At 35.9% G+C, this 13,814-nt stretch overlaps 1 protein-coding gene across 2 annotated transcripts in view; it reads right to left on the bottom strand.

The window, feature by feature from the left end:
• Nucleotides 1-13,814, bottom strand: part of GOLM2 (golgi membrane protein 2) — a 111,426-nt gene that overhangs the window by 49,809 nt on the left and 47,803 nt on the right. For both annotated transcript variants that reach the window (XM_030842684.2, XM_030842685.3), the window contains exons 3-6: nt 11,051-11,153; nt 9,248-9,338; nt 5,192-5,336; nt 4,757-4,837 (exon numbers count right to left, since the gene is read on the bottom strand). In XM_030842684.2, coding sequence (XP_030698544.1) covers nt 4,757-4,837; nt 5,192-5,336; nt 9,248-9,338; nt 11,051-11,153 — 420 coding nt within the window. The remainder of the gene's footprint in view (nt 1-4,756; nt 4,838-5,191; nt 5,337-9,247; nt 9,339-11,050; nt 11,154-13,814) is intronic.

Consider the following 13,814-nt stretch of genomic DNA (forward strand, 5'->3'; position numbering starts at 1 on the left):
GGCCGCTAAGCCTGCGCATCTGGGGCCTGTGCTCCACAGCGGGAGAGGCCGCAGCAGTGAGAGGCCAGCATACCGCAAAAAACAAAACAAAACCAAAACCCATTAAGGTTTAGCTCTATGGCTTTGGAAGCTGAGAAGCTGAAGCATCATGCTAACCATAGGCGCATGCTATATACCCCTTGACTGTTTCAGAGCTGTATTTTAAGATAGTTCAGCACTGCTCTGCTATAGCTTCTAGTACAGTCTTGGCTATCGTAAACAAAACTGCTATTAACACATAAGGGTCTGTTTTTAAATTACAAGGATGGAAAAAAAAAATACAAGGATGAACTGTTCTTCCCTCTACTTCCTCTGTGGGATTATTGCCTCTATAGTCATTAGGGACTCCACATACACACCAGAACTTGTACTGGCATTAAGAATTATGACATAGATTACTTCAGGGAGAAAAGACAATACTCAGTAAAAGGAGTGACAAGGAGATAAAAATATGTTTCTAATAATATAAAATAATCATGGTAATAACAACAGCAGCTAAGATTTATATAGCACAGGCTATATGCCAGGCACACTGTTCTTGGTGCTTTACATTTAAACCTCACATCCACCCTATGAGGTTGAAACTGTTATCCTATTTCACTGATAAGGATAAGGGCAAATAAATGATCACATGCCTGTTAAAAGATAGAGCCAAGGGTCTGAATCCAGCAGTTTGACTCTAGAGACCATTGCCCCACTGCTAAAGATATTCTGGTAATTCAACCATACACATTTACTGGGACCTTGCCATGTGCAAGGCATTACCATACTGAGAGCTCAAGGTACGAAGGTACAACATGGCTCTCCTTTGTGTTTGCATCTAACTAGACTCTATAGCTCAAAGTTTATTTTCACCAGTGACTATATCAAAATAATTTTTATACTCAAAACACTTCTCTAAATAATTAAGGATAACTGTTATGAACAATGATTCTCAAAGCAAACACCAACAATTCAAAGAGGTTCAAAAATTAATCCAGAAGACTTCTGGTTTCTGGTTCTGCATACAAGGAGCTCAGAAGTTGCCACTCTATCCTAACAACAAGAAAAAAGCTAAACAGTCTGAAAAATCAACAACTCTTCTTGGGTCCATAAGAAAGAGTAGGACACAGGGCAAACTACTACCCACCATGATTAGAGGGACAGGCAAATATGGGAGTCTTGGTTTACAAGAGACACTAATGAACAGAAACTGCCATAGAAGGCAGTGACAGGGTACCAAAACCTGAACTGTAACTAATTAATTGCCAGAGGCTCAGTATGGGCAACTCATAGTTAAAACTCTAGGGGGACCCAGTCACAGAGGGGGCTCCCTCAAAGCTGTGAAATTTATCTCCAGGAGCTTAACTAGGTTCCCATAGTAAATACGGAGAAACATCCCCTCGAGCAGGGGGAGGGCAAAAGGAACCATTTTTGAAATACACCAAAGCACTCAGTTCTCTGTCTGCCCTCTGCAGAAACTAGTTGAACTGCACCTAAACTGCTAGGGCATTATCAGAGTCTAAGTGACCTGGGGAAGGGAAATACCCAACTCCAGCCCACTCTAGCCACCCTGTCTCACCTAAGGGGGGAGGAAAAAAACTGAAACACTTGTGAAGTTCAGAGTCCAGAGACACAGGCTTGCTAAAAGCCTGGGACCTAACATAGGACTACAGAATGCTTTCCCTCCCCGACACCTCACCACCACATTACTAAAGACCTATTTACAACAGTTTCTTTTCCCTGGTATATCATGTTAAGGTATCAAGGAAAAATTACAAGGCACACTGAAAGGCAAAAAATGCAATTTGAAAAGAGAGAGTAAGCTTCAGAACCACACACAGCAGAAATGTTGCAATTAACAGACCAGGAATTTAAAACTGTAATTAATATGCTAAGAACTCTAATGGATAAAGCAGACAGCATGCAAGAATAGATAAGCAATATAAGTACAGAGACAGAAATCCTAGAAAGAATCAAAAAGCAATACTAGAGATCAAAAACACTGTAACAGAAATGAACAGTGCCTTTGATGGGTTTATTAGTAGACTGGAGAAGGCTGAGGAAAGAAGCTCTGAGCTAAAGGATATATCAATAGTATCCTCAAAAACTGAAAAGCAAAGAGGACAAAGACTGGAAAAAAACAGAACCAAATACCTAAGACAAGTACAAAAGGTGTAACATATGCATAATGAGAATACCAGAAGGAGAAGAGAGAAAAGAACAGAAGAAAAATTTGAAATCATAATGACTGAGAATTTCCCCAAATTAATGTCAAACCCCAACTACAGATCAAGGAAGCTCAGGGAACACCAAGCAGGATAAATGCCAAAACAAACAAACAAAAACTAAACAAAAAAACTGCTCCACAGTATATCATTTTCAAATTACAGAAAATCAAAGATAAAAAAAATTAATTCACTTGTACACTGTTGGCGGGAATGTAAATTGGTGCAGCCACTGTGGAAAACACTATGGAGGTTTCTCAAAAAACTAAAAACAGAGCTACCATATGATCCAACAATTCCACTCCAGGGTAAGTATCCAAAAGAAAAATACCACTAATTTGAAAAGATACACATACCCCAATGTTCCTAGCAGCATTATTTACAATTACCAGGATATGGAAGCAACCTAAGTGTCCATCAACAGATGAATGGATAAAGAAGATGTGGTATAGGCAATATAAGTACAGAGATAGAATAGAATACTACTCAGTCATAAAAAAGAGTGAACTTTTGCCATTTGTATCAACGTGTATGGACTTGGAGGGAATTATGCTAAATGAAATAAGTCAGAGAAAGACAAATACTATATGATATCACTTACATGTGGAATCTAAAATATACAACAAACTAGTGAATAAAACAAAAAAGAAGCAGACTCACAGATATAGAGAACAAACAAGTGGTTACCCGTGGGGAGAGGGGAGAGGGGAGGAGCGATATAAGGGTGGGGGAAAAAAAGGGGTTATTATGGGATTATATGAAATCATGTGTGTGAAACTTTTGAAAATTGTGAAGCACTACAGAATTTAAAGAATCTTTCATTCAGTTAGAAAAAGTAAGCACAACGTAAAGAGAAAAATCAATCTAAAACTTGGTGAGCCTAGGACTAGAGTAAGTACTGCAAAAATTCAGAATACATAGTCCTTGCTTTCAACATTTCTTTAAATTTACATCTAAGCCAGTGGTTCTTAAACTTTAGCAAAGATCAAAATCACCTGGAGAGCCTGTTAAAACACAAACTGCTGGGCTATATCTCAAGAATTTCTTATGCAGCAGATCTGGAATGGGACCTAAGAATTAGTGTTTCTAACAAGCTCCTGGGTAATGCTGATACTGCTAGTCCAAGGACCACACTTTAAGAATCACTGGATAATTTCATTGCCTTATAAACAAATCATGCTCATCCTTACTCTTTATTTTTAAACTCACGTTCTTCCTCTTGTCCCGACCTTTATTTCAAGGGAATATACGGTGAATTGGAAACTCAAAAGAATATAATAGATACGAAAGAATTTGAGAAGATAAAAAAACTATACAAATGAAAGGACTAATACTTCATGCATTTGGACCTCAGACACTCAGCAGTTTCAGCCACATACAATGAGCTATATAACCACAGAAGTGATCACAGAGATGGAAAAGGAACAAAAACAGCTAAGAAGGACCAAAGATGTGCTGTTTCTTCCTATTTTCCACCATAATATACTGCAGTCAGCAGGGAGGGGTACCTATGATAGCCAAGAAAAATAGAAAAAACTGAATGTGATTAGGATAGCAGCAGTGATACAGACCAAGTGGAAATGGACAAGAAGTAGACACATTAATGGAGAAAAAGATATACACTGAACAGAAGTAGCCATAAAACAAGGGAAAAAAGTGAATAAGCTATTTAAAGTGTCGGGTGATTAACTGAAAAGAAACGCCAAGTCCTAAAAACCTATATAACGGTATTACTATGCCATATTAAAGCACATCAGCAACACAGCAATCTAGGAACATTTAGCCTGAAAGAAATAAGCCACACATACTTTTAGTAAACATAAGTAACTAACATAGCATAACTGTCATGAGAAATAACTCTGAGTCATCAAGAAAAAGTTCAAATATGTTTTACGCTTTTTTTCTTTATGCTTGACTCTTAAGGCAAAAACAAGTACTTTATACATTTTAGCAAAATTTTTCATAAAAATATATCCAAAACATTTATACCTTGGCAACTAATGGGGAGTTAGTTAACTGGAAATATCAATCATCCAGATATCTGTGACTTTTCTCAGGTGTTACTCAGAAAAACAATAGTCACATGATGGGCTTCCCTGGTGGTGCAGTGGTTAAGAATCCGCCTGCCAGTGCAGGGGACACGGGTTCAAGCCCTGGTCTGGGAAGATCCCACATGCCGTGGAGCAACTAAGCCCGTGCACCACAACTACTAAGCCTGCGCTCTAGACCCCGCGAGCCACAACTACTGAGCCCACATGCCACAACTACTAAAGCCTGTGTGCCTAGAGCCCATGCTCTGCAACATGAGAAGCCACCGCAATAAGAAGTCCATGCACTGCAATGAAGAGTAGCCCCAACTTGCCACAACTAGAGAAAGCCCATGAGTGGCAACGAAGACCCCATGCAACCAAAAATAAATAAATAAATTTATTTTAAAAAAAACAAACAATAGAGTCACATGAAAAATAACATGATCACTTCAGTTAAATATTCTAATAACTTTTACTTACCAATGGGAAGATCTTCAGCTTTTGCAAGGTCATTCTCTTCTATTCCAGGCATTCCTGCATCACCACCTCGTTTGATTTGTTCTGCCCAAGTAACAGTAACAAAAAATATAATTTTATATTTTTCATTACATAAATTGAAAATATTTTGAAGGAATGTAATAATCAGTTTGTAGAGCAATAGGCTATATCAAATGAATATCTTTATATCTTGCTTTGGACATAGTTGTAACTCTATAAACTTACTGTTTTTTCTTCTCTATTAAAGGATCCAAATTTGAAAAAGACACCTAATCATAATGGAAGTAAAATCAAACAATATTCTTTATGATTCAATAATCCACTTCAAAATGAGAAAAATAATAGTTTTTCTATTAACACAAACTATTAGAAACTATTTCTATTAGTTTTTCTATTAACACAAAATAATAGTAATACCTTTCCCATGTGGAATATGATTGCTTGAGGGTTCTTCATGCTTGCCTGCAGCATTCTCAGCAACTTTTGGAATGTTTTTAGGTACCACATGATGGTTTATATCCAATTCATTTCCATCTTTTGATTCAAACTTGTGGGCCTCTTGCTGTTAGATTAAGATTTGGTAACAGTAAGTATTTTTCAGTTCAAAATGTGAAACTACTGAAACAACTATTCACTTAATATTCTGAAACAATTCATTTTTTTGAAATACATACCATGGGTCTAAATTATAAACACTTAGAGATGTGGGATATATTATTTTCTGTTCAGTTTTTATACCTGATATGAATTCAGAGAATAAGTAATATTTTTTAAAAGTCTCTATCATAAATGGCCTAAAATTTTAGGCAGAGATAATTCCCTTTGGCTATGCTGATAATTCTCTTTGGCGATTCTGTGAGAAGACAGTCTTGCTGAGCACTGTAGGTTGCTGTGGAGGCCTATAGTTTGGCACAGTCTTGGGTGCTGTGGGCAGAGTGGATTCTGTATAGGCATATGTTGTAATCGAGTAGGATCGCAGAGAGCAGGAGGATGGCACACAGGTGTCCCCTCAAGTGTGATAGATGGCTACTGACATTGTCAGGTTTTTCCCCAAGTAGAAACAGCAAGGGTAGAAAACAGGCAAACTTCTTCCCAGGTGCACTGGCCACTCAAGCATACGAAGGAATGGCAGAACAATGCACAAGTCAGTGCTCCCTGTAACCTGCTTCAACTAACCATATCTCCTCCTTGGAAACTTGAATCTTCAGGTTTATGATTAGGTCTGACTCAATTCTGTGGGGGGCCAGTTTCCTCTTTTATATTTGTTGAGTTGCCTCAGTGGAAAACTGGGAGAGGCAAGGAGTCAAGTACACATGCTTGGGTTGCCATATTAATATTTAATGCATAATAATATTAACATTAAATGTTCTGTCAACTCTAAAGCATTATGCAGTACAATCATTGGTAACGTGATAAAAAACAATAGTACAAAAAAATCTATAGAAAATCTAGAAAAATAGGAGGCAAATTTTAAGAATTTGTCACAATAAAGAAGAAAGGGTGCTTTGACAATCAGGTGTAGGTATACCAGTCTATCTGGCAGATAAAATCAACAACAAACATTTGCACTGTGTTTCACAGTTTACAAATTGTTTTCAAGTCTATCCTTTAGTGGAGACAAATGAACAGTTTTGGGAAAAACAAAATAAAACTGAGGCTTAAAGAAGTTTAAGCAGCTTGTTCAAGATTACAAAGCTAGAGAAGTGTGGAAAAGGGATTCAAACCACAGTCTTTCTCACTCCCACAGTTTTTGGGAACTTGGTAGGCGATAGCCAATTCTGAGAGCTTAATTGCTGATGAGTGAAATGATAAACTGAAATTTCTGAACATGTCAGTATGAAGGCCAAAGGTGAGAAAATTGTTGAGGTACAACGTGAGCAGCCATCCTGCATCTCTGTGCATTTTTGCTATAATGCTACATCATAAGGCTACTTCCATAATATTCCACTGCTTTTTGATGCGGATAAAACAAACAATAATAAACAAAACTTAAAAGTCAACAAACTACTGGTCAAAAATACTTTTCCATTTAAAACAGTTAATAAAGATGTTGTCCCTTTGATGCATTATTAACGGCAACACCTTTACGTGAATGGACGATATTAAATACTATTAACAAAATAAGATGGCTTCCTAAATGCAGTACTACTGATTTGGTAAGGGGGCCACCTAATTGTTTTTTTGTTTTTTAATAAATTTATTTGTTTTTTTATTTTTGGCTGTGTTGGGTCTTTGTTGCTGCGCGAGGGCTTTTCTCTAGTTGCGGAGAGTGGGGGCTACTCTTCGTTGCGGTGCGTGGGCTTCTCATTACGGTGGCTTCTCTTGTTGTGGAGCGTGGGCTCTAGATGCGTGGGCTTCAGTAGTTGTGGCACGTAGGCTCAGTAGTTGTGGCTCGCTAGCTCTAGAGTGCAGACTCAGTAGCTGTGGCACACGGGCTTAGTTGGTCCACAGCATATGGGATCTTCCCAGACCAGGACTCAAATCCATGTCCCCTGCACTGACAGGCGGATTCTTAACCACTGCACCACCAGGGAAGTCCCCCAATTGTTTTTTAAATAAACTTCTTACTCTGAAATAATTTAGATTTACAGAAAAGTAATTACCCATCTCCCAATTTCCCTAAATGTTAACATCACATTAGCACAGCACATTTACAAAACTAAGAAACCAACATTAGTGCATTATTAACTAAACTCCAGACTTTACTTAGATTTCACCACTTTTTCCATTAAGATCTTTTTCTGTTCCAGGATCCAATCCAGGATACTACACTGCATTTATTTTATTTTATTTATTTATTTATTTAATTTTTTACTACATTGCATTTAAGTACTCAGGTCTTCTTAGTCTCCTCTGGTTTATAACCATTTATCTTTGTAGCATGAAAGCAATAAACAAATGAGTGTGGCTGTGTTCTAATGTATTTGTAGACACTAAGATTTGAATTTCTTACAACTTTCCCATGTCATAAAATATTCTTTTGACTTTTTAACCATTTTTCAATGTAATGACCATTTTTTGCTGATGGGCAGTTAAAAACAGGCAGGAGGCTGGATTTAGTTTGCTGACCCCCTCCCCAGAGTAATTTCCAAAACAGGAATGTACTTAGTTAAAAAAAAAAAAAAAAAAAACCTCAATACAACTTATGCTTGTTTCATATAGCTTACAATGGATTTGTTCCTATGAAAAACAACTCAAATTTCACAGAATCAACTAGTTATAGTAGTCGAAGAACAGAGAATGAGGATGAGGAGTAGATTAGGCAGCTGGTATGTCACCCTACAAAGGAGAAATGCTCTTAAGCATCTCCATTCCTCCCCACCTTGCTCCATTTAGGGCAGGATAAGTGCAAAGAAGAACTGGAGTAGATATTAGCTAATTAATAATGTAAAAATAGCCTAATATAGAAGAGCAGAAAGGGAGAACTACACTTGGCAGGAAAAAGGAAAAAGCTTATATACGTGCTTCTTGGGAGAAGAGAAGAGAGCAAATTCATCCCATTATTTATATACTGGGCTTGTAATAACACAACTGCAACAGCAAGCCTCTTGTCCCCTTCCTTCCATGTTCTGCTATGCTCCTCTAACCATCCAGTGTCTCAATAATACCTTCTGGCTGCCCTCAATGCCACCTAGGTAGCTCACTCAGGCCTGCCATCTTCCAGCAATCTATCCCCATGTCTCTTCAAGGAAGACTGCAGATAGGCAGCAGCCATTCCACTTTATAGATTAAAAAGAATGATGCCCTCAATATCATGCTGCAAAATAGTGAAAGAGCAAAGAATGAAAACCTGGTTTCCTTAGCTTCTAGTCCTTTAGATGAGATGCTGCCAAAGACCAAGAAAAATACTTTTCACTATTCAATCTCTCTTAACTCTAAATCACAAGACTTTATACAAACCACAGCTAGTCAGATTAGATTATAGTGTATAAAAAAATGAATGTCCTAATGACTAGTAAACTTCAGACAAATTCCCTCCATTTCTAGCAGGACTTTCATAATATATATCAACTGGAATTGTATGAACTAAAAGAATTTGCCACCCCCAAAATATGAATCAAAATAGTGGCTAGTGTTTCATTTCTGTGTTTTAAGAAAGGAATTCAGAATAACAAAGACTGATAATTAAGGAAAAATTTTCTCAATTTTTTTCTATTTCTCAAAAGCATAAAATAGCAAATAGTTGATTTTCAAGTAAAATGATCATCCACTTTACAATCTAAGACATAAATAGCAAAAATTATTTTTAAAAGTCAGATAAAAGATATTTAGCTCAAAATTAGTTTTAAGAGTTGAGGTTATACTTTTGTAAATGTCTAATTTACTCAGCAGTAAAGCCACTGCAAGTCACTTTTAGAGTTAGGCAGGCTAAAATACTTAAAAATATAATGTTTTATAACAAAAATACAAATTTTAACTTCTAAATTTTAAGATTTATAACAAGAACATATTTTAAGTATTTTTAAAATTTACCTTTTGTTCCTGCAAAAACTGGTCTGCTAACTTTTTAATGTTTTCTTCATGCTGTGCTCTTAATTCCTTGATCTGTTGTCCACACTGAAAACTAAATTACAAGTCATTCTTTTAGACTATTATTTTGGATTGATTCTCAAAGATGTCTAGAAGTTGAAAACATACATTTATAAGGATAAAGCATTCAGTTAGCAGGGGAGTGGGTAGGGAAGGACAACGAGCAGACATAAAAATAGCTCACAGTCAAAATTCTTATAATATTTGAACCTTTAACAGAGGATAAAAATAATGATAAAACTAATTAAAAAACAAATTAGAAAGATGAAAATTTATTTTTATAAATTGCATTTATAAAGAAACAACTGTCAAAGTCAACTTCAATCATAGAAGAGAAAAACACTTTAGAAGAGAAAACTGTAAGACCAATATATAGTAATAGATAAGAAAAGCTAGAATTATAAGAGTTGATAAGGAGTGGCAGCAGATGATTCATCAAATAGTTAGTACTTTCAACGCAATAATAAAAGCCTAAACCATAAGAAGAGCAACAATGGAAGAAACTAATAAAGAAGAGAGAATGCAACCAGCAAGAGAAAATGTAAAGGAACAAAACACATAAAGATTGTGAATTTCCACTGGACGAGTAGTCAAAGAATACAAATAGATCATTCATGCAAAAAGAAACAAAGAATACATACACAGAAAAATGTTATCTTCCACCATTTAAAATGCAAATTAAACTTCTTATATGTATATATAGTACTATCTTATTACTATGCTAGCAAAATTAAGTTAGAAATATAAAAGCCAATGTTGGTGGGGCTACAGGGAAACATTTACATTATAAATTAGTATAGTCATTTTACAAAGCAATCTTTCATATATGTGATAAGAGCAACAAGATCAATAAAACATTCCACCTCAGAAGTTCTATATTTGAGAATATAACCAGTGAAATAACGTAAGAGGGAGAAAATGCTTTTTGCACAAAGATTTTTATAGTTGATAGTCATAACAGTGAGAAAAGGAAAACTCCTACAATGGTCCAGCAGTTGGGAGAGATTAAACAAGCTTTGGTACACTAACATGCTGGAATAATATTTCTTTAATCCTAAAGATATATGTAAAATTACTGAATACTATTAGATTAAAATACATATATGTAAGTAGATGCATATTGATAACCTACAAGAGTAAGAAGTCAGAAATGGATAAACAGTTTAAAATACAGTGAATCTTTCTAATTTTTGGTGTGTAGACCCAAAAATACCTTTAACTGTAGAACTGATTTAATACACAATAAACCTTTTTAAAGAGTAATTCTAGAAAGGCCCCTAAGAGGTTTCCCAACCTCATCACCAACAGTGCAGAGGCATAAGCAAAGGGACTGAAGTGCAGAACAGGAGAAGCAGCTGGTGCTTAGTCCCTCAGCTATTCTGGGGATATCTTCCACTGCCAGCTTTATCTTCTGGACTGACCCTCAAAAAGAACCACAGAATCTTCTTTCAGTCTTTGCCACATCTCATTCAATAAAACTCAGACCTTGAAAGATTTTCTGTCTCACAACGAACTCTACTACATGGGTAGATTCAACATGCCTTGTAAGAGATACTTTCATGTTGTTCAACATATCAAAATAAAAGAGTGATTTCAAAGAGGCATAGAAAGATAACAGAAAAGGAACTTAAAAGACCTAGTAAAATGAAAGAAGAGAAGAAAAACAAAAGCCAGAAAGGAAGAAATGAATTGAAAGTTGGACAAATATTCAAGATTCATAAATATTTGTTGCACGTAGCATCTTACCTCTCATATTCTAACCTCTTCACGAGGTAAGTACTGTTCTTCCTATAGTCCTGGAGCTGGTCTTCTTGTCGAAGAAACTCCTGACGAAGCTCAGCGAGTTGCTCTATCCACAGAAGGTAAAAATCAAAGGAATGAAGTTTACTTTACTGCTTCCCATTGAGAAGGTATGGGATTTTCAAAAATTATATACAGGAAGTTAAATTTATATAATTAGTAACACATTTAATTGCCTTTCACACACATGCATGGGCAATAAAACAAGATAGCCTCAGTGGTTTCACATAAATCAGAAATATTAAAAATATATACATCTTTTCACATTAGGTAGACAATACGCTAAGTTGTAGAAATAGTACAAAAAGAACTATCTCTCTAAACTTTACTGCTTTATAAAAGTAGAGAAAAAATCATATTTTTTAGGTGTATTGGATATGGATACAGAATTCAATTCATTCTAAATCATACTTGATTCCCAAATTAGGTACCAATCATTTTAGATCTCATTTCTAGTTCTGCTACTGAGGTTTAAGGTCCACATATACCAAAATTCCATTTTCAAAGCTTATAACCTCCAGACTACAGATAAAAGTTTTAGCTGTAATGAATAACATGAAATTTCAAACTGGATAGTAAATTAAAAGCTGGACCAGATCCCCTTTGGGAACCTTTAATCCATCATCACTGGCCCCACATTTTCTAGTCACTCCCTCTTTATCTAACCCTACAAATAAAAGAAATTCAGCCAGAAAAGAGAAATGTCAGTTTCTTGGATAGAGGATTAAAAAATTAGCCAACAGCCTTAGAAGTTAAGCAAAAGTAGTAAAGAAAGTTTTAATTTTTATAAATGGGAACAGAGGTCTATTCTGTATAAGCAATAATGACTTATTAAGATTAAAGTATAATATCTAACCATAATGTACAACATTATAACTATAACATAACATCTACTTTTCATAGAGGGCTTACAGAAATAATCTTGTCACTTTAAAGGCACTCAAAAAATGCTTGTGATGTAAGTTTTTAAAAAGCAGATATAAACATATATTTATAATATAAAATATATCCATGTAAAACAGATGAGAATAAAAATACATCAAAATGCTACCAGTGATTAATTACACTTAGTGGTGGGATTCTGAGCATATTTTTTTCTCTACTTTCTAAATTTTATTGTGGAATCATAACTATGGTGATGACAAAAAGTAAAAATGTTAAAGTCACATGAACATTTGTTGAAGTATATAAAGTTTAATAATATGCATAATAACAGCTATTGTATAGTATTAATAATCAAATATGAAAAGTAAATGATTTACATAAAGTGCTTATAGGTAGTAAATATGCTTGCCTATTCAAGCCACATTTTTATTATTATTTTTAAAATTTATTTTTTTAGATTTATTTATTTATTTATTTACGGCTGTGTTGGGTCTTCGTTGCTGCACATGGTCTTTCTCTAGTTGTGGCGAGTGGGAGCTAGTCTTTGTTGCGGTGCACGGGCTTCTCACTGCGGTGGCGTCTCTTGTTGTGGAGCATGGGCTCTAGGCACATGAGCTTCAGTAGCTGTGGCATGTGGGCTCAGTAGTTGTGGCACACGGGCCCTAGAGCACAGGCTCAGTAGTTGTGGTGCATGGGCTTAATTGCTCTGCGGCATGTGGGATCTTCCCAGACCAGGGCTCAAACCCATGTCCCCTGCATTGGCAGGCGGATTCTTAACCACTGCGCCACCAGGGAAGCCCTATTATTTTTACTTTAATTGAGATATAACATTGTGTAAGTTCAAGGTGTACAACATGTTGATTTGATTCACTCACGTATTGTGAAATGATTACCATCACAGCATTAGCCAACATGTCCACCATCTCACATAATTACCACTTTTTTTGTGGTGAGAACATTTAAGATCTACTGTCTTAGCAACTTTCAAGTGTATAATACAGTGTTGTTAACTATAATCACCATTCTGTATATAGATCACCAAAACTTATTCATCTTATAACAGTTTGTACCCTTTGACCAACATCTCATTTTCCCCACACACCTCCCAGCCACCTCCCAGTAGAATGGTAGCCACCATTCTACTCTCTGTGTCTATGAGTTTACTCAAGTCACATTTTAAATTTCTCTTCTTACTCTATTAATTCTCCAATATATAAACACGGTTGATTTCTGTAGTTTTTCACATTACTCCCACCCTAGATAAAAGTAACAAATCTGAGGTCAGGTATCCCTGAATAACATATTCAGCTTGTTACCTGATCTCTGGTCCCATTTACTAAGAAATAGAGGGCTAGAGGTAGCAGAACTCTGGCCTCAGCTATGGATGTTGAGTCTACAGAAACAATGAGACCCCAGCAGGAGGCAGTGACAAAAAGCCTTGTAGTTTACAGACAGTGTTAGCCAGTTCCCTGAAACTGTACTCAAGAAGGAAATATTTTAGAATTGAAAGTTACTACAATTAAAAAAAGAAAAATCAAATCAGCACTACCTAGTAGCTACTAGGGAATGGACCTCAACTGGTGGTCAGGACTAATTCAGGCTTCTTTTTCCTACACAGTAAACTAACTGAAGCAGCTAAGTTTACCTTCAGAATGAACCTGAGGCTTAGTATGACGTTAAGATTTGGGATGGCTTCTCTGCCTCCCCACAAAGTTTCTCACTAACAATATTTGAAATACCTTTACCAGGAAATAAAGTTTTCATTTTTAAATGCAGATAAAAGGCTTAAAATTCAATTGACAGAAAAATAGAACATCAGTATGAG

Source organism: Globicephala melas, chromosome 2 (assembly GCF_963455315.2).
Source record: "Globicephala melas chromosome 2, mGloMel1.2, whole genome shotgun sequence".
Classification (NCBI taxonomy): domain Eukaryota; kingdom Metazoa; phylum Chordata; class Mammalia; order Artiodactyla; family Delphinidae; genus Globicephala; species Globicephala melas.